Here is a 21,268-nt window from a genome sequence, read left to right as displayed (position 1 = left end):
GATTAAAACGATCGTTTTTTTATATATATATATGGTGTAATGAAATATGCGGAATGGCGTATATATGCCGAACCTCCGACTTTTAGGCATTACAAATGCATGTAGGGGTTTTCTTCAGTCGTAAGACTGCCACCTGATTGTCGTTAAATCAATAAAAAAAATGCATGTTATTTCTGAAAAAATAAACAACGATTGCGCTAGAAGTAAAGTTTTCTTCTTTAAAATCTGTGTAGCAACCGAAACCAAACTCGTCTGATTGTGTGTGCTTTACATAATCCTCATTAGGAGGAAATCCACCGAATAATGCAGCGTCATCGTGTCTTTACACAACGAACCCTTAACATCATACTCATTTTGACAATCCACGTATTGTTTTTTGTGTACTATTGCTAGGATTATGTATGTTTAGATGCTCAACCTTTACCGAGAAGGACAGCTGGTCATTTTGACATTTGTTGAGTGAACATAAATAATGAGTATAGAGTTAGCTTCACCCGGCAACATGTCAATAGAAAATCGCTCTTCTGGTGTAAACGAAGTATAAACCGACGTTAGGGCAGCAGATACCAGCTGACCTCATCACGGTTAATAATAATTAAAACGAGAGTGCGTAAGCCATCTTATATACTAAAAGTATAAACTAAAAAGACTATAAATTAAAAACGAGAGTGCGTTAGCCATCTTATATACTAAAAGTATAAAATAAAAATACTATAGACGTTTTAATTATTAATCCTGATGAGGTCACCTGGTATCTGCTGCCGAAACGTCGGTTTATACTTCGTTTACACCAGAAGAGCGATTTCTAAGTGGTTAAACATTTTTTTTTAGCAAAACACTTCAACATTTTTCAAAAGAAAATATACTGTAGTTGCTTGGCTTTGTTTTAATCCATTGATTCTCAACATTTTATGGCTTTACGGCACCCTCCGACTGGAATTTTAGTATTTTAGTGAAATGTTACAATAAATGGAACTGGAACAACTCAATCAACTTAAAACATGTAAAAAATGGCATTCGATATATCAGTCTTTAATTGTACCCAAATAGTTGTATTAAGAAGTTTAGATTCTTAAAAATTTTGAAATACCTATCGGCACCCTTAATCATTATAATGGCACCCGCTGCACACCGGTTGAGAACCACTGTTTTAATCATAAGTTGTTCGTCGACAATTTTTTTAATATATGTGCCAACGTTTCGATGACCTATTCTTATTTAGGGAACTTGTAACTTATTTATTTATATATTTTCAATTTACTTATATATACATAAATTAAAAAATATATATTTTAAATGTTTTCATAATTTTTGGTTATAAATTTATAATACATAATTCATTTTTAATAACTTAACTATTTACTTAAAATGCTGCCATCAAATTAAATGACAAAAGCGAAAATACAATTCAGTTGCAATAAATCTAGGCTACTTAGCCAAGTGATATGACGTAAGAGTTACTTGCTAGGCAAGGAACGAAAACTATTCAGTTAAAGTTTTTCTCGCATCGCGGCGTTTAACCCCACTTCCTTTCGTGCCCTTTCGTCACAAATATGGCCCCACGCTCAAGCGGTTGCGCACGAATTCGAACACCTGCGCGACCCTCATCGCCCCCTGCCCCCCTCATAAACCCACCTCTAACCCGTCCAAAGAATCACCCCTATAGTTGTGTTTTGGTTTCGATCTTGGCAAAACAACAACGCCCAAACACAGTCACGCCGAACGTCGGCGCCTTTTTGAAACTGTCTCTGTCAAAAGGAAAGCCGCCGCCTCAGAAAATCATTAGCGCCCGACGCAGTCAAAACACTCGCTGAGCTTCACGGCGTCAGGTCGCTACTGTAGCGTGTTTGGCTGTCAATAAGACCCCCCCCCCTAAAAAAACTGACATGTTGATAAATTGCTAATACTAATTAACTCAAAATCTTAAAAACCCAAAATGTAACCACGTTTATTCAGTCACACATGCAAATATTTTTGTTGTTGCAAATCCTGTTTAAATGGGAATATACAACGTGACCATATTTTATAAATTAAGGCAAATTAAAATGCCAAAGGCCTCGATTGTATATTTGCTTGTTTGAAAGTCAGTCTGCATAGGGTAAATTAAACAAGAATACTTACAAGACCAACATTGCCCATCTATAATTTAGTTAACCCCCGAGAGAAGCTTACGCGGCCGTAAATTAAATCGCGTTGCCAAATCGCAGTTCGTTGCTCTCGGGAACTTCTAAAGCGCAATCACAATGGTTCGGCTCAGTTCACGGCCAGGGGAGCGCGAAGTTGTCAGGCTACCCCCTGTCACAAGTTCAAAACTCCGGGAGCGATTTTTGTTTGGGAATCCGTATCACGGCCACTGGGCTGCGTCGGGATAATTTTCAAACAAAACAAACAGCGGTGAGCACGGAGAAAGACTTACATGCCACGAACTTTCTAACCAGGCACTTCAAGAACAAAATTAATTTTTTTTGTCAGTGTAGTTTTCGTTTCAGTGATGCACATCGCGTGGGTAATTTGTATTCACAGGACATCCGCCCGTCGCACTACCGTTCTATATGTTTTGGTTTGCAGAATGGCGTATTTTTGGCACGCTGTTTTTGCCTCTCGGCTGCTGAATTTAATTTAATATTTGTGTTTTACTATTAATCATCTAGCAGTTGCTATATTTGCTTTATTTTTATTTGTATAGCACCTATGATGTAATGAAAACGAACCGATAAAAGACGAACTTACAGCTCTTTACCGCCGTAAGTGACAAGTGGGAACATATAGGATTAAACTTTATACAAGCAACGACATGTTTTGTGCACTTTGTTGTAGATTTTATCGCTCAGCGCTGTTTAGGTTGTGTGAAACCTTTGTTCCGAAAGTATGGTTGTTTATAAATTGTTTTTGACTATCGCAAAAAAAAATCCTCGGGGAAATGAAAAAAGTAAAAAAACAAGGAACTAACGGTATATTAACAGAAAACATTACGTAGAAATAAATTTAAGCTCAATTTGTGCAGAGACCAAATGCCTAAGTTTTTCCTATAACGTAATGCGTTAATTGCAAAGAGCCATACCATATACGTGTACTTATTTAAACATCAGTTTTTTGCTTTGCACATTCTGTTACAAATGTTACTCACAACAATAATGAGTAATTGTTATTCACCGTCGCGTCTATTTTAATTAAATCGTGCTGCCAAATCTATATTAGATTTAGCAAATTGACTGCTGAGCCGATGGCGAGTTGAACTCATCCTAACACACCAATTTAGTTTTAACGTAAAAGCCCCTAAAACTGACAAAGAGCACCCTAGGTTAGATTCTTTAAAATCTCTTGGTTACTAACTATGCAATTATAATTGGATAAGGATATTTGTATTGAATATGTTATTTTGTAACAGATTGTAAACATTGATTTAATCTGTCCGAAATAAACCTAGATTCCAGTTTGTAATGACTAAATCAATGATTGGCTTAAGCGCATTTAAGTCGCTGCTTTCAATGACTTGACTTGACTTAAATCTTTGGAACAAATGTCATGAATTGGGTTAAATTTATGTATTTTCATTAAATATTTAAAAATAAAACTGCGTATATTTGTCTCAATTTTTGTATGTAAAACAAATTTTTATACTGTTTATTACGTTTTTGTTATTTTTAGTTGAGTTATTGCTCATAAAAGGTCGAGTTTACCAATTTCATTGCCGGTAGTTAAACGTTTTTTATCTTAATTTTATTGGTTTAAAGTTTCATTTTATGTCAATCTTTCTCTAATAATGACTTGACTGGAACTTGACTTGGGTAACTGGTAGCTTGGACTGAGACTTGACTTGTTATTTTTGCAAAAATACTTGGACTGAAGTTATTTTTCAAATGAATTGAAATGGATTTAAGTCATTTCAAAGTAACTTGTTTACAACACTGCTAGATTCAGATCACTTAAAAAATATGGATACCGTTAAAGATAACAGGCTGTACAAAGCTCGTTTTGTGAGAAACAAACGGCAAATATCAACTGTTATCGTTTTTATGCACTAGCGGAGTGATACCCATAACGCTTAAGTTAACATTTTCAATATTTTTTCCTTCTTTAAACATTGGAATTTTAACCTTTAAAACTGCTGTCGCTGAGGCGCTACCTAGCGGTTGTAACCAACCTTTGTCGAAATTCCCGTTAAAGCAAAGAATTGTGGCATGACAAGTATGACAGATAATAATATTGTAGACATTTGAAATATTCAGGTAATACCTATCTTTTGTTTCGATTTCTTAGTTTGCCTGGATTGAATATATTAACCTTGCCTGAGTGTACTTGGAAATTTGCTTTGCGGTAATATTGTTTTGAAGAAATTGCGTATCATAACTTCCGTTGTCATACATGATTATGCAACTGGTGACAGTTCTGTACCAGAAGTCATCACGATTTACTATAACCTACTTTACAATTACCGTCTCCCATATTTTTAAATCAACAGACTGAGCTTCAAAACTCATTTTCTGTCGCTGTGCGTATAGAACACTGGTTGTCAGTTGTAAATGGAAATACTTCAATTTTAGATCTTAATTTCATCTGAGCTATAGTTGTCACCACGTCAAACACCACTCATCGTTCAATTTATAAAAAAAACATTTAGGATTATTCGTAAAAAAGCATTTTATGTTGTTGTTTTGGTTGCTTATATAATTTATGTAACATGTTTCGTGATATTGTGTACTCGTTTTGGTTTGATTTGTTTTAAATTATCCTTTATAATATTTTAAATGAATAGAACACAGCCAGGGGCAGCTGATTCGACTTCCTTAACAGTCCTTCGCTGCCCCTGGGAACTCAGAACCCTGCAGTAGCATTTTTTTATTAGGGTTTGATTTTTGAAAACAATAAATCTATCTAACTATTTTAAAATCTTGAAGTTAGATCATAAAATACTTATTAAAATACCAAACAATCCAAAACCACCGACAAACCAGTGTAAAAAACATAATAGAAATATTTTAAGGTTTAAGTTTTACCTCTTATAAATTAAACTACCTACTTTAGTAAAAACATGTAAACACATTTGGAGTACTATCGGAAACTGTGTTTGCATTTTTTGTGAAAACCTAAGGGGGAAAAGAAAATCAATCGACGAGAAATAATATTTTTTGCTGTATATTATTCAAATATGCGGAAAAAACACGCGAACAAAAGAAAAATTAAAATTCTCTCAACACTGTTTCATAATAGCAAAAATACAACGATAAAAAGTGGTACGACGATCGGAGTTGGTAACGCAATAAATTATGCAGCTAAGTTGAAGGGACATTTACGGGCAGCCATTACATCTTTGCTGATGCTGAGGTATCGACATAAAACAGGCAAAAAACTTAACTATCAAAATAATTGTTATGCATTGAATATAAGCTGTTTATCGGCGTTGCAGATGGCGGAACGGACAGCTGATGACGTATTGGTGATATGGAGATGACGTCACCATCTTCTCTCCCGTTACCTAGCAGCATATTGTTTTGGTAAAGTTGACCACCATCCATCGGTATAACGGCCATTTGGTTCGGATGAAATTCGTTGTTCGGCGACATCACTGTAACGTTTGGAGGGCCATCATAGTACGTTGAAACTCCATCGCTGAACGCGTTTCCTTGCAGAATCCCAGGCATTACTGAGAAAAGCACATCACTATTAGAAATATCTACCGCCATGCGCCACACAAGTCGTTCCCAACAAACTTATAACAATAAACATTGGAAGAGAGAGGCTCAAAAACTCTATTTTAAGTTAAAGCATACCTGTTGGCATTTGTTCACAAGGAACGTTGCCGTACGGTAAGCCCGGTAGCGCCCCCTGCTGATTGCAGTTAATATATCCGTGCATGCTTTCGAACATTGCCGGGTTATCTCGAATGAAGGCGGGTAGGTGGGGATGCATCATCGGATTAAGGGGATCAAAGGGATGAAATCCTGTGAAAGTTCGACTGTTAGTTATGAGGCTGGAGGATTAATAAATAAATCACTTTGAAGAAAAGTTAGAAGAGAGTTGGACCAGAACGTACTTATCGTTAAACTTAGAGTTGAATTTTATATCTTTTTACATTTAGAAATAAACTAAGGGCATCAATTTTCTGAACATGTTTAGATCATACGTCATATTAAAAAAATCGTGAACTGCATAATTCGCCGTTAACTAATTATTATAGAAACCTTAATCAAATGGAAAACGTTTCTTTTTTTTGTTCTCCACATGGTGTAAAACATCTTTAATTTTTAACTTACCAAATTCCTCCCTAGCTTTCATGGCGGCCGCTTCCTGGCTCTGTTGGCGTTTGGCCAGTTTCTTCATTTTTGCCCTTTGGTTCTGGAACCACACTTGCACCACGCGTACCGTCAGTCCAGTGTCCTTGGCCAACGTTTCCCGAACCTAACAACATCAAACAGCAAATTAATATACGGAAACATTTATAATAGATTCATTGCCGCTAGAAGGGCAGAGAACAAAGGCTTTTAAGGTGAAATCTGGCAAGTCGGCTGTTATTTTTTCAATATATATATGTATAAAATTCCAATATGTTTTAGAAAATATATGCGAAAGAAAGAATAGTTTACCTTTCGACAAGGTTTTGGAGTAACTTCAAAGGCTGCTTTAAATGCTCTTCTCTGGACAGCGTTAAGTATGGTTCTCGGTCTTTTTGATCTCTTGTCTTTGCCATCGCCACTGCTGCGCGATCTATAAATATTGCGAAAGTCAGGAAAATGCAAAAACTAGACAATAAATGTGACAATTTTTCTCTACAAGTAATTGACATTCGTTGCTCGAAAATAATAGCAAGTTAAAACAAAAAGTTGTTTTGAAGCAACAGTTAAAATTTTACCTCTTGCCATCTTCCCCAATTTCATCCTTGGATGAATTTAGTTGACCTGAGGTGGAATCTTCGTCCGACGTCATACCATCTTCATCTTCGCTTTTTAAAGCTACATTAAAAGACATTTTGTTTTAGTAAATCTTACGTAAAATTAAACACCAATTTAAACATGTTTGAATTTAACACCACTTAACAACCAACCAACCAACAAACGCAACAGCTTAGGCCTTATTATTCTATTTTCGTTTTATAACAGACAGTCTTTGTAGGGTATTGTTTGATTAAGAGAGGTTACTTACGAGTCATGACGTAGCTCTCACTCTTGGGAGAGAGTAGGGAGTCAGTGACATCACTAGTACGCCCGGGTGACATGGTATGGGTGCTTGTGGGGCGATCAGGATTAGACATGGTTTTGGAAGCACTTTCAATGGAGCTTTCTTCACCCATATCCCTCATTTTAGTCCAGCAAGGCTTGCATTGAAGCGAGATGGTATCGCTTTTAACCTTGTTATGGCTGAAATTGTAATAATTTTGATTATTTGTGTGTGATCTGTGTTGGATTTTTAACAAATGTGACTACATGGTTAACTGGGTCACATATCTAGTCATTTACAGCAAAGTACTCAAAAACTTTTAGGGCGGACCACCTCCTCTAAGAAGCATCTATTTTTTCTTTAAATTAGCCGATGATTAGTTTAATCTACAAAATTACCATTAGGGGCGGTAACGATTCGCTATTGTCAACAAACACTTTGTCGCAATAACTCATTAGCATAAAACAGTCGCATATTTAGCAGTTCGCAGCTACGTTTTCTTGAAAATCGTTGTAACATATCAGTTATAGCTGTACGAGAGGCTGAGTGCTTCCGATTTACATGAAAACACGTGCCAGTGTACATTCCCGCTAGATGGTGATAAGAAGTCTTACTTGTTGTAAATGAATTCATCCCCTTTCCTCAACAGCCTTTTGCAAATGGCACAAGCGAAACAAGCCACGTGATGCACGAAATGCGAACTTGAAACTCTCATCACCATTTCGTCCTTCGCAATCAGTGCAGAACAACCCGCACATCTCCTACGAGTCCTGCAAAAACAATAAACTTTGGTTATCAAGTTAGTCGCAAATTCATTTCGTTGTGTTACAATGCTGACAAATCAGAATCTATGTTGTGTGACGTGCTGTCTGGCTGCTTTGAAAACCCTGCTGGACATTCTCCAAACCTCTCAAGAGGCTTGGTCACCTGAATTATAACAAAAAATGTTTCGCAAAAGTTCAGGGCTGAAGTGTGGGGTCAGTCAGACTGAGAGCCGCAGCCTATTTTATTACGCTTCCTTGGGCTCGTAATATTCCGACACACAGTCGCCCAAACTTGGCCAATGTAGCTTTTACGCTGTTGAAGTGTGAAATTCCATATTGTTTTCAACGTTGGTGCTTTGGCCATCGAGAGGTTGGGTATAAGGTATCGGAACGGTGTGGCGAGTTTTGACCAGTCGTCGTTGGACAGACAAGAGGCGGTAAACGCAGGAAATCAAAGCGTTTAAAAAAAATAAAAGAAACACCTGCCAGTTGGGGATTTACGTTGCTTTTAAAGGCAAACAAGTCAGGGAGATTTCCTTTCTAAACCATTAGATTTGGTTTACATCAGTTGAACGTACCAACAACAGAATTAAAAAAATAAAGTGAGCGTTCGTCAGCATATAAATTGCACCAAAATCATACGATTTAACTGGCGCCAGGCTTACATAATACAGTTTTGTACACATTGATCGGCACAAGTCACGTTATGTACAAAAAGAATACAATAATATAAATGTTAAATAAATAAAAAATAGCGTTAAACAATGAACACCTTCTGAAACAAATTTATTGTTCGCATCTACCGATTAAAGTAGCGCATACACTGCAACAAAACCGGGCAGCAACCAGCATTGCCTGCACAAGCCGCCAAACAACAAGCTGCTTAATGGGATTTGAGGAAAGAGGTCGGGTTGACCTGTTTGATCGCCGACTGGCTTAGGGATGGCGACAAGTGGCTTTATTTTACATCTGCAGCACGTGGCTAGAAGGCCGGGGTCAGTCGTACGACCGAAATCACGTCGCGACACCTAAGCCCAATAAAGGGTGAGCCCTTTGTTCGGGAGTCACCCCTCTGTCCCGTTTGTTTCCGTTGCTGGGTAAGTGACACCGCCAAAGCCACGGAAAAGGTTGGGATCGCCTTGGGAATGATGCATTGTCACGCCGTTTTTATTTTATACAAATGCGTTTGCATGGGTCCAAGTATAGGCATTGGGAAATAGCTTACTTAAAAAGATCAGGAGTCGATCGTTGAAATTTAGCTTGTTAGTAAAGTTAATGATGCAAGAAGCATATAAATTAATGGCACAAATGGATATTTAAGAACCCTACTCATAAATAGACTAAGCAAACAAAATTATTTCTCCAGTTTCATTATTAAACAAATTTCACTAGAACAAAGTATTACAACATTCATCTTAAGGAAGTTGTAACACATTTTAATCAGTTTAAAGCATTCGAACATTAAATCCACCTGGCGCGTTATTTACGGCTAACAGCATTTGTGATTTTCCGCCTGAAGCGCACCAAAAGATAATTATAGATCAAGCTTTTGGTTGTTGCCATATGGCTTTCATACATTTTACGGGCCAACTTGAAACAAAATTTCACTTCGTTTTGGTAAGTCGTCGTCAATTGTTTAAAACATTTAAGCGTATTTATGTGGCGCAGGTAAACGTTGTCAGCATCTGTAATATTACAGCCTTTGAGATATAGCGTTCACGGAAAGCTGCACCGTAATATTCAAAACAGGTTGTACGAAAAAGATGACGCCCTTTCGTGCGAATACACTAAAATACGTGGAGAAAATTCCCAGATTAGCACTGCGCGTCCGCGAATAGTTTTGCGACACAAGACGCAGTTCGACATCGGTCCGTCGCAAGTTGCGCTAATCTTCTTATAGCGACACCTCTCCGTGCCGTTCGTATAAGCATCGACGTCTTAGGGCGTCTACCCACCTGTGCTCTACAGTTCGCTCAAACCCGGGGCAACAGTTTACGGGCGACAAAATGCTATACAATTCGCGATGGCAAATTGGCACTTAACGCGCGCCCTTGCCATGTGCCCGTTCTTTCTTAAAATGGCTGGTTTCATCCAGCTGTTCGCGTCGACTACGTTTGCCAGACGAGACCGAAAATCGTACAGCATTTCGTCATTGTGTTCCTGCCTCATATAGACACCGCTTTGTTTCGCGTAGTGTTTTAACTATATAAAGTCAAGGCGCAAATCGGCTACAGCTTTTAAAATGTATACCGTCTTTGACAAATAATCTGTAAAAACAACTAATTAATTCGATTGACATATTTCGAATTTTATTAGTTTACCATAACTTTTTCCTTTTTTGGTGGTAAAAACATATTAGCCTATACTTTAATTGTAAGACAAGACTTATTATCACATAAATGTCGTGTTACGGTATAATAAATACTTGTTTTTCTGAGCGTCGTGTGCTTGGCTGCTTGTGACGAGGGCATATTTGTTACTATAGGGCCATACTAAAAAACAATAAACACAAATAAAATAACTTGTAATACTTAGCATTACAGCTTAGTTTAACTTGTGCGTAATGTTCAAACCGTGCCCATATATGTTAGCGATATTTGGGTGAACACGAAAATAAGGTTTCTTTCCTCAAAATGGCGAAATGAAAAAAGTTACACAACTTTTTAAAATGCGAATTTGCACGCATGCAGCCGCTCGACGCACCCAAAGTACGCAATTGAATTGATCACGACACTTTTACTGCTGATTGATTGCGTCAAGGTAAGGCGAGGGTTCGCGACTCGCCAAAGAACATTACACTGTTTACTCGCGAGCGTCGCGCGACGTGTTGCTTTGTTTACGCGACAGGCGACGAGAAACAACGCGACATCGCACAACAAGGGAGTTCAAAAGTCGACAAGGTAAAATGCGACGAAGGAAACTTTGCTTACTGGAAGGCAAATTACAATTGGGCGATTCTTGTTTAAAGGTGCTCAAGGATTTACTCAAAATTAGTAAAATACCCCAAAAATCCTTTTTTTCTAATTGTAAAATATGAAGCTCTAGTTTTTTTGTTTTAGGAATAGACATTGAAGCTAATCGAGGCATTTTACGGTATAGATTGTTATTATTTTTAATAAATTTCATGAAAGATGAATTATAACTGATGCCACTAATATAGTGAAATAACATTGTAAATAATAGTTTACTGGAAATTTTAATTGCGATCATTGTAAATAAATTGACAAACTTCTGATTACTCGTAAAAAGTCATTCGCAAACAAATCAATATGCAGCAAAATTAAATGGTGTATAAAGATCACACAACTTTCCTGTGAGAAGCTACTTCGGCTCGACAGTAACCGAGTTCGACTGTTCCCGCCACAACACACAAAAAGCGGCGGATAAGTCGCACAAAAATGTTGCAGGTGGCAGCTTGCCTTGTCAAAGCAAGCACCTTTCCCACCACAAACAAATCAGCGAGTTAGTAAATAAGAGCGCACTCTGATGTTGAAAGGGGAGTTGGCGGCATGCAATGTCGAGACGCAAGCGACAGTTTATCGAACCATAATATTTGCTTGTGTTTCGCAGCGATTTGAACAACGCAGAGAAAACGGCGCTGCAAATTCAACGATAACTCGCTGACGAGGTCGGTCACGCATGAAAGCGATTAGATCATCGACGTAAGACACCAAAAAGCTACCCAATACGGCAAGTTTCCGAACAGCATTAAAAAGGTGTAAGACAGTTTATTTTTTATCGATTTATCATTTTAATTTATGTGTTTTTTGTTTTACTAGCGTTTGTTTTAAACATCTTACAACGATTTTAACCTTAAATGGACCCCCGCACTTTACCCATACACCGCACTTACCGGAGTGACATGATCGCAGCCCGGTCTGGTCTGTTGGCAGCCAATTTGAAAGGTACCAAGCCACTTATGCCACACCGCTTCCAAAACACCTTGTGTGCAATTGTAACAAACCGGTAGGCCGCGTTAAAAAGTCGCACGGTGCAAAGGTGAGATGCAAAGTCACCATTCTTCCATTAATAGATTAGGCCTCGGCATGGTCTTTCCACCCCATTAATCGACTAAACCCCGAAACGTTGTTTGGATGTTGGCCTGCAGAAACGGACAAATTCCTGTCGACCTTTTTAGGAACTTTGCGTTTGCACGACAAATGTCCATCTATCAAAGTTCGTTTTCTTGGCAGTTTCAACCGTAGTCGTAGCACCCAGTGTGAGTTGGGTTGTGCGTTTTAACTGCAATTAACTAATATTTTTGCCGTAACTAAATGTAAAGTCTGTCTTAATAATAAAGAATACTATACAAATCGAAAACGCTAACATGAACTCCCAGGCCAAACAGGAGCAGCATTGACCGTGGCCCATTGTTTATGAAAATCTCATCCGTTTACGATCACTGATAAAAATTGTTCCCGTGACGTCATGCCAAGATAAATCTCGTGATAAGACTGGCGCCTGATGCAAAGATGATGAGCTATGAAGATTGCCGAAAAACTGCACAATGCAAGGGAGCAACACGAATGTAAACTGCATAAACATCATTCACGGTTTCTTGAAAGTATTTTTTTAAAGATTTTCGTAAAAAAAATATAATCGTAAGCGGTAACTTTACCACCACTTTTGATGGATGCTTAGTGCACTAACCATAGATATGGGACATTAAAAAGTATTTAAGGAACAGGCAGCTCTTATTCACCAAATTAAGGTATATTTTACATTTTACCGTAACAGAATTTCACTGAAACAATATTTCTCTGCATGTTCTGCCATTATTACCACACGAGCAATGCACACCACTTAATCGCATTGCGGGGTTCTAAGGCAGGCCTGCTCGGCGAAAAGATTTGCAATTTTGAGCGGGCGCATTCGTCGCCATAAAAGCAATCGCTTTCTGGCACCGACGGAAGCACTAAAATAAGGTAGATCACCGATTGGGCAGTAAAGCGTTTCCGCGCGTGTCGCTGGCCTGTCGGCGTGGCGCAGATTTACCACCGCGTCGCTGCCCGCCATCGCCAGTGTCGTGACCCCGACCAGTCGCCACGCTCACCTCTGTTCCGTCACAATCGAGAGCGCTCATAAAACGGGCGCGTCGGACACCCGCCGGAACCAAACCGAGCGCTGCCTTCAAACCGAGTCTCGTGCGATTGGAGGACGGTTTCCCAACTCCGCGCGGCCAACACTGCGCCTGTATAGGTAGACGCTATACGAGCGTGTTAAATCCGCGTGCTGCTGCCGGAAACAAATAAACGCACGAAACCACGTCGCCGCGGCCACTTTTAAACGGGACTTGGCCTCCATTACCCGAAAGTGCCGTCGTGCAAACCACGCGCAAAGGCAAGCGGGCATCGCCGGGGCACAATCAACGGCCGATGATCGATGGTCGATTTGTCGCCCGATGCACACTTCAGGGTGGGATGAGCGACGGGTCTTAAGCACCGGGCGCAGGTGACAAGGGCTCGGGTTGTGTATCTGGCCGTGAATCGCAGGCCGCCCGCGCGCCCGGGCAGGGAGGCCCAGACGAAGGCGATGTTATCGCGGTTCACAATCGGGCCAAATTCAACTCTGATCGAGAACCACCGCCCGTGACGTGACAATAAACTGCAGGCGGCGCTGCCCGGCGCAGTCGTTATGACACGCACCTGTATCAAATTACCATCTGATCATTGGTGTGGTTTCTGGCGCTCGACGCAACTGGACGCGGTCTGGATCGCGCCGCCCATCTCGCTAAGTCCGCCGCTTTGCAATTTCGCAAGCGCAGTGATTTATGGGGGAGAAATTGTTTTTGGCGAAAGATATTGCCCGGCTCAACCTTTCGATCGGCGGGAAATCGCATTCCGCAAAAAACTTTCTGGCACTTCCGTGTTGAGAAGTCGCGCGTGTGCCCGGCGTCATAACGCCAGCAATTCCCGTAACGCGATTGACACTCGGCGGATCGCCTTTTCGCCGAGTCTTTAGCAGCGGGATATTGACATTATGAGGTCATAATGCCTCTGCGCGACGGATACCGCGCGGCGCATAGCTTTCTCCAGCGAGACAAAGCAACGCGGCGAGGGGTGGGCGCACGCCCAGTGAAAGCAGCTCGGGAAAGGGAAAAGGAGATCCCGCAGCGATAGTGCCTACCGAACGACGTCAAACTAGACCGAAGTCTTGTGTGTTTGTTTAAAAAATCGAGGAGTGGTTCTCTTCACATGCAGCGCCGACTCAGTTGCTGCGGCTGCTGTGACGAAATGTGCCCGTGATCGCTGGAATGCAGCGGCCCGTTGACATCGACACCCCCACCCACACGCATCGCACAACATGGGAAGCAAACCCACGCAAAACAAGTCGTGAAAAATAAAGGCGTCCGGCGAAAATTTCCAGCTGTCTTTAAAAGCGATTCCCAATGACGAGCAGCGTTTTCGTCACACTAGATTCGTCCTCATCATTACTGAGAAATTGTCGATGTCGTCACGCAAAACCGATCGTGTACTGTGCACTACTATACACGCGCCCTTATAAGGAACTGGAGGAAGCGTTGGGGAAATTTTTCTCGCAGACTCCATTACAGCGGACCGGTTGCGCGATCGCAATAGCCTTCGTTGGGCAAGCAGAGGCCTTTCGAAGCACTACCACAAAAGCGCGCCACTCGTTTATCGCCGGTCATACATCAACGGCCAAATTGCGTAACTGTATCTTTCGGTCGCAGCGGACGCGAAGAGAGCTTTCGGGCGCGCGGCCCAATGTTTATTGCCTCGATAGAGACGACGATAACACGGGCACGACGCCGGCCAACGGTTTCCGCGACAAAGCAAGCGGCCAGGGCCAGCGCAAGACCGCCGGGCGACGCGGAAATACACACCTGCCGTTTGATGTAGGCGCTAGATCGCAGGTCGACCGCAATCGTTTCTATACAAGCCCTAATGCGTCGAACCATTCATCATCGGCGATGGCCCTTCGCGATAAACAAGGCCTAAGGTCCGCGCCGCTGCCTGGGCAGAGGTTTTTATTCCGGTGTGGTCCACGAGGTGTAGCGTCTCCGCGCAAATATCTTGTCGAGTTTTGATCGGACGTCGAAAGCCTGACATCTTCAAGCTGGCTCACCCGAGACTGCAAACGCGGTGTAAAAAGCGCGCAATTGACCTTGTTCGTTGTAATATCCATATCCCCGACCTTAAATTGGAAAAAGCTTGCAAAGAGTTGACATTACTTAGAAAATAGAAATAAATATTTTAGAACGTTGTGACGTTTTTTTTTCTTGGCGAACTAATAATTTTTAAAGATTACAAACACATTTCACGCCATTATTAGGCAAGTTACGTAAGGCGGTCGCTGTTGAAAGCTTATCGTTTTTTCTTGAATTTATTTGCGGAATCCTTAAAATCGATCGGCGCGTGTCGCCTTTCACATAATTATCAGCGCTCGAGTGTCGGACTCCTCAAAACGCCTTCCGCTATTCAAATAAGCATCATTCACGGCCGGTCGGCGGCGGAGCGGCGCACGCAGTCCCCTTTGCATTTGTTATCGTTATACTTGCGGACGGAAACGGCCCAACATCATGTCGACCAGTGGCCCTATTACAATATTTGCCCGTCGCCCGGGCAAATAGAGTGTGTTTATCGGAATCCCGCGTATCACATGGCGCGAAAAGCGACGTCTTGCCGCCGACGCGAAGCAAGCCGATCAAACACCCGGTCCCAGCCAACTCAGGGGCGACCGCCTAAATCGCTTTTATTCAGATTCGGCCCTGATCGCTTTACGCTGTCAGGTAGGTCGGTTGTTCTTTGTTCATACATTGGATTTGTAAGTATTCGACCGGGCCTTGTTGTGACGTGATTTTTATCGATGGCGGCTATGCTTAACCTTTTAACGTGACAATGCATTTGCTCAGAAGAGCAAAAAACAAATCATTTTCACGCTTCGCTATCATTGCGAAAATATTTTTTTAAATTACGATTATAAATGTTATAGAGACCCCCAAGAATTAAGCCGCACTTCGTTTTCTTTAAATGTGATCGTGCGTTCACGTAAGTGAATGAACCTAATGCTTTTTTTTTCTTTTGCGTGGCTGCTGCATTGGTTCGCTGCCATACGCCAAGGATCGAACTGAAAATTGCGCAAAATTCCAATATCGCCCTTCACTTGTCACTGTTTGTTTAAAGTCCCTTACTCCCAGCGCAATAAGCATTCTAATTGGCGTCGAATGCCGGCGCGCGAAAAAAAATTAGCGGTGATTGAAAATCAATGCAGCTTCCTTGTCTGTACGTTTGAGCGCATGTCCCTTGGTAGACGGCGAATCTCTTTGAAAATTATGCCAATTTTTTTTTTTTGGCAAAAAACATTTGCGTTCAAAGCGTATGGCACTGACGAAAATTGCCGTTTACTAGTGAGAGAACGTATATTTTGCGCTTTTGTTGTTTTAGGCATAGGATACAAAATGGTTTAAATTTCACATAACGTAAAGTAATTAATAAAATACGTAAATAATTGCAAAAACATAAACAGCAGATAAACCTTTAAGCCAACTTATCATACCGCCCCAAAATACTAATTTATTATAAAAAGTATTTTAGCCTGCTTACCGCAGAATAATTGTCGTACCCAACCGAAAATATTTAGCGATTTTGGAACAGATTTCTTTTTGAAATAATGAGAAATTCAAGCAAACAGCAAAGCAGATGCACGCGTGGGATTTTCCAACCCTTTATACGAACCATCACTTGCGGAACTCAGAGACATATTTGTTGGAGTGATTAGGGCAATTCAATACAAACATTGTCGCCCTTCGTCGACGATTGACAGCAATCAAGCGCATATGTCAGCAAAATTCCGTCACATCACGAAGCATATGGGCATTGCGATAAGACGATCCGTCGAAAAGATAGCAATGAAAAAACCGCGCCCGAATCGCTGGTAAACACCCTCCGACAAATTCAAGGCGATGTTGGAGTCGATTAAAACTTGATATCACAAGACCCCACGTACTTATACCTCGCGCCATTTTATGTAAGTTAAACTTGAAATACATTGGTTGCAGGCATATTTTCGCCGTGATTGGAGACAAAATTACATTTGTTTATTCAGTAAAATTGCGATCGGTTTCAGTTTACCTAAATCTTCTGTTTTTGAACAAACGAAAAAATCTTCAGCACATTTGTATTTGAATTATAATCTGGGAACTAGCTTAATTTGTCTGTAATATTAATTTGGGTGCACTGCTAGAGCATCAACAATTGTTTCACCAACCTTTCGTAGTCTTCTTTGCAGTAGAGCCGTCGACCTTCGCCGAGAAAACACGAGTTTGATAGTTGAACGCGGCAGATCACACAGCTCGCACAGCTTTCGTGCCAACTTAGCCCGCCGATGTTTAGTAAGTAACGATCCTAAAAACAGGGCGAATTCATGCTTTATCTCTGTTTCTCGTTTTAAAGACTTGACATATCTCTTAAAAATCGGTTTGTGAATCAAATTTAACAAAAAATCGCGCATGTGGAGTGCGATAGCTTAAAAAACTTTGGAAAGATATTGGATATGTTTAGATTGACATTAGGAATTAGTAGGACGTAATATTTTTTCAAAAAACAGATTAACTGATAGTTAATAGCTTTAGGAAATTTATTACCAACTTTAAGGTATGTTTAATATTTAAAACGTAATCACCTGAAAGATATTCTTATTTACTGCAAATCAATGGGCAAATATCTTAATATCATTATTTATAATAAATAATGTTTATTTAAGATTCCCATGCTTTCTTGAAGAAATTTTTTTAAATTACCAAAAGTCTCGCAGACTTGGTTCGACGTTAGCTAGAGTGCAACTAGATAACGCACATCTTTAAATTCATGCAAATTTGAAGTTGGTTGATAACAATGTTATGAAACATCTTGGAAAAGCGAAGCCTATAGCACAACAGTCGAAATCGTTCTTGCGAACAGAAATTTACACAAGTAAACTAATACGCTGCTAGCTCTACGGTACCTCAATAGGCCTTTTGCAACCTTGACATACACCGGCCCGGTTGGCGAAGGCTGGTTCAGTCGGATCACAGGACACACGACTTTGATCCCGAGGAAGAGCCGACGCAACTCCTCCGTCTTCCCCGAAGGCGGAGCACTCCATAGGAAAATCGCAGGTTTTCGTCCACATATCTAGATCATCGCTCTTCACTGGCGACTGGTAGTTGGAGCGATCTGACTCCTGCTGGAAAATCGCCGCGTCGCCCGACGAGTCACACGTCTCGGTGTTGACAGCGTTGGACTGTGCTAGGTCGGCGTTCAGATCGTCGCAGTCGTTCAGGTTGGGCCACGGCCGCTCTTCATCCGAGAACTTGTCGCAGACTGGTCTGCTGGCCCGAGAAGCTTCGCCGAACCGCAAATGAGATTGCTGTTGAGTTTCGAAGTGCATTTGCTCCAGGATGCTGCCGAACTCGCGCTGCTGGTTGAGGCCGTCTACGAGCGAGCCGTTTCTTAGGGCGACCGCCTGTAGAGCCTTGCCGTCGTACTGCTCGATCATCGGTCCCGTTGCACGCCACTGACACTAATTTAGGTGTTATTTTTTAAAACACTTTCGGTGATTATAAAAAAATAGCGTGCGCGTGGACAGCCTGTGGAAAATTAATTTAAGAACAAAAAACATTTGGTTTAATATTAGAGAGACTACAGTTATGCAACTCAGATAATATGAACACCATATGGACAAAACTCTCCAAATTGTGAATTTATCATACATTGCAACCTGTCTTGCTTTCAATATACTGTTGCAATTATCGCTTCGATAAAATTCTACCGATGTGTCTGCCATTAAAACCATTACACCCTGCGTCTATAATATCTACACTGACAATACCCTGCAAAGTGCAAACTAGTTTTTGTTTGAAACATTCCCACTCGTCGGCGCTGCAACAAACCGGGCAACTGATACGACGTTTCAGGTAAATCGTAGCTCAACATTTATAAAGAAGCTTGTCGGGGCGAAAATGGCTGAGGCCGAGACCAACCTGGAAATAAATGAACCTCACTCGATTGCGAACTGAAGCCGAGCCTTCCACCACAACTGCGAGTAAAATGGCGCTTGCCCTGCGATCAGGACTGGAAAACGTCCAGCCCACAGCGAGCGGCGCGAGACTGCTTCCAGTCGCCTTCCCTGCTCTGCTGCCGTCGCAGTGGATAGCCGGCGGTGAAACGTCTTCGCGGCCCGGCTTTTTTCTCTCCGTTCTTTGAAAGGCGACGGGACCGCGTCCGCGTCCAGCACTGCCACACACAACACATCGTCAAAACACATGCACTTGCGCAAAGTTCAGCGCTATGTTGAACGCCAATAGTTTTCTCTTGAAGATAAAACCGAGCGATGGTGAGAACGGTTTCAAATTACTTTTGGAGCATAATTGCTACAGGTTGTAGCTATGCGTAGAACGAATATCAAAGCCCTGTTAGAAATAAATAAACAGTTGTTTGTCACGTTCTAAATATGCTACTTAATCCTAATGGGCTTTGATATTCCATTTGGATTTTATAGTAAAAAAATTGAATAGTCAAAAAATATTTCCATAATGATCTAGATTCGCATCCTTTTTTATATCTAGACAAATCATCTAGTAACCAATTCGGCCGGACAATCCGAATGACGTTGGATTGCAGGATTGCAATTTTGAGTTGCAAATCTTCGTAACGCTTTTATAAGAGTAACGTATACTACATCATGTACCTAGCAGTAACTTCACCATTACTAACGATTACGCTTTCGTACTAAAAATCGGCACTTTTGGTTGTTTAGAATCCAGTACATTTTTATTTATGTCATAGTTTTTTGCCAGTTTACAGTTCATCAACATATGTTAAATTTTCGAAAGTTCGGCAATTCGCGTCTGCTGTCAACTATTTAAATAACGACAACATTTTAATCCTTCTTTATTCTGTTAACGTACCGCCGAGGCGGCGTTAGTTTATTGATATATTTATATCTGACCGTGAGAAATAACTAACCTATTAAGCCACTAAAATATTAAGTTACAAATGTAATTGGTGAATTTAGTATACAACATATAGTTTTTGACCTTTATACACGTTAAATATGGCACGGGTAGTGGTTGTTAGAAAACAAATTGCTAAAGTTATTTTGCTGTATGCCGCTTCCACGCATCTATCTATTTTCGGATGAAAGTCGAGTCGAAAACGATAGTTTCGCTGGGAACTTGCGAACGCAGAAAAGCATCCACGAAAGCAAACCTTCATGCTGTGAATTGTGGCGAAACGAATTCGCTTCCGAGATAATGACCGCCATGTAATCAGAGTAATACGTCAATCTACATTGGAGTGATCGGCAGATGACATCGCGCGTGTAGGCTTCCATTGTCTTTGCAATTCCCGCAAAGAGGCAAAACTCCAAGTGGAAAAACTGGCGATGGCGCTTTGATTAGTTCACCCAGTGTTAAACAATGGACAGACGACAACATACAAAGTAAACTTCCAAGTACGCAAGCGGTTTACTAATTGGATTATTTAAAATCGAAATCGGAAGTATCTCACCATATACGAAGTACGAGGCCGTCTTTTTTGACATTTTATCTGTTTAAACCTGAATTCCACTGTAAAAGCATGGTTGTTTTATGGCCAATTTCAATATTCACATTGGTAGATTTGTCGCGAGAGTTGACTGCTCAGCAACTATTCGGATACATCTGCGTTGTGTCCAATAAGATACAACATATCTTTTTCAAGGTTCTCAAGATAATTATACTTGTTTTATAAAGGTAAACGTGTTTATTTTGTTTTCAAAAGTTTAGTATTTAAGCAAAGTTTCGTGTATAATAAGGCAATTGGTATCTTTAAGGTGAAGTTATATGATATGCTGGTTATTTATTTCGTTGACAAAAAAGTGTAGCCTACATAACATTTTTGAAGCTTTTTCCTTAAGTTATCATTAACAGACGGGGTATTTAGAGAGCTAAATGCTTCCCAAACGAAAATTTAATTTTAACGTGGTCTATCTAGGAATACAGCGTTCTTTTTTAATGCATTTTCAGTTTAGCAAGTTGACACTTACCACAAACAAAATCAACAGCGACACTAAGCGGTAAATAGTTTTTTTATAAAATCTTTTACAAAAAAGCTTACTAAGCTTTAACATAACAAGATTAATTTGAATTAATTTTCAGATAGAATTAGTCACAGTTTGGGCCAGGGGTTACCAACAAAGTGTCATTGGGTGTTTGGTCACACCAAGTCCCAGAATGCCCTTATAAGGTGCCCGCAGACTTTTTCTTACAGCAGGGTGTCCTTTGTTCAACTCGGCACCCATAAGTAGTCCTCAGGGGGTTAGTAAACCCTGGTTACACTCACTAAATATTACAACTTCAATATATTGAT

The 21,268-nt window shown here is 40.6% G+C and overlaps 1 protein-coding gene across 1 annotated transcript; it reads right to left on the bottom strand.

Annotated features, from left to right (window-relative positions):
- Positions 1–5,351: 5,351 nt before the first annotated feature.
- Positions 5,352–21,200, bottom strand: LOC146132300 (uncharacterized). Its single transcript, XM_083397585.1, has 11 exons — positions 21,091–21,200; positions 18,922–19,153; positions 17,883–18,440; positions 17,148–17,284; positions 7,770–7,925; positions 7,141–7,355; positions 6,851–6,950; positions 6,585–6,705; positions 6,255–6,399; positions 5,772–5,942; positions 5,352–5,644 (listed from the first exon to the last, which is right to left on the bottom strand). The coding sequence occupies exons 1-11, from the start codon at positions 21,198–21,200 to the stop codon at positions 5,352–5,354; spliced, it is 2,238 nt and encodes a 745-aa protein (XP_083253711.1).
- Positions 21,201–21,268: the final 68 nt, after the last annotated feature.

This window comes from Ascidiella aspersa, chromosome 9 (genome assembly GCF_963924565.1).
Source record: "Ascidiella aspersa chromosome 9, kaAscAspe10.2, whole genome shotgun sequence".
NCBI classification, from domain to species: Eukaryota; Metazoa; Chordata; class Ascidiacea; order Phlebobranchia; family Ascidiidae; genus Ascidiella; species Ascidiella aspersa.
This window is presented reverse-complemented; position numbering and strand designations above follow the sequence as displayed.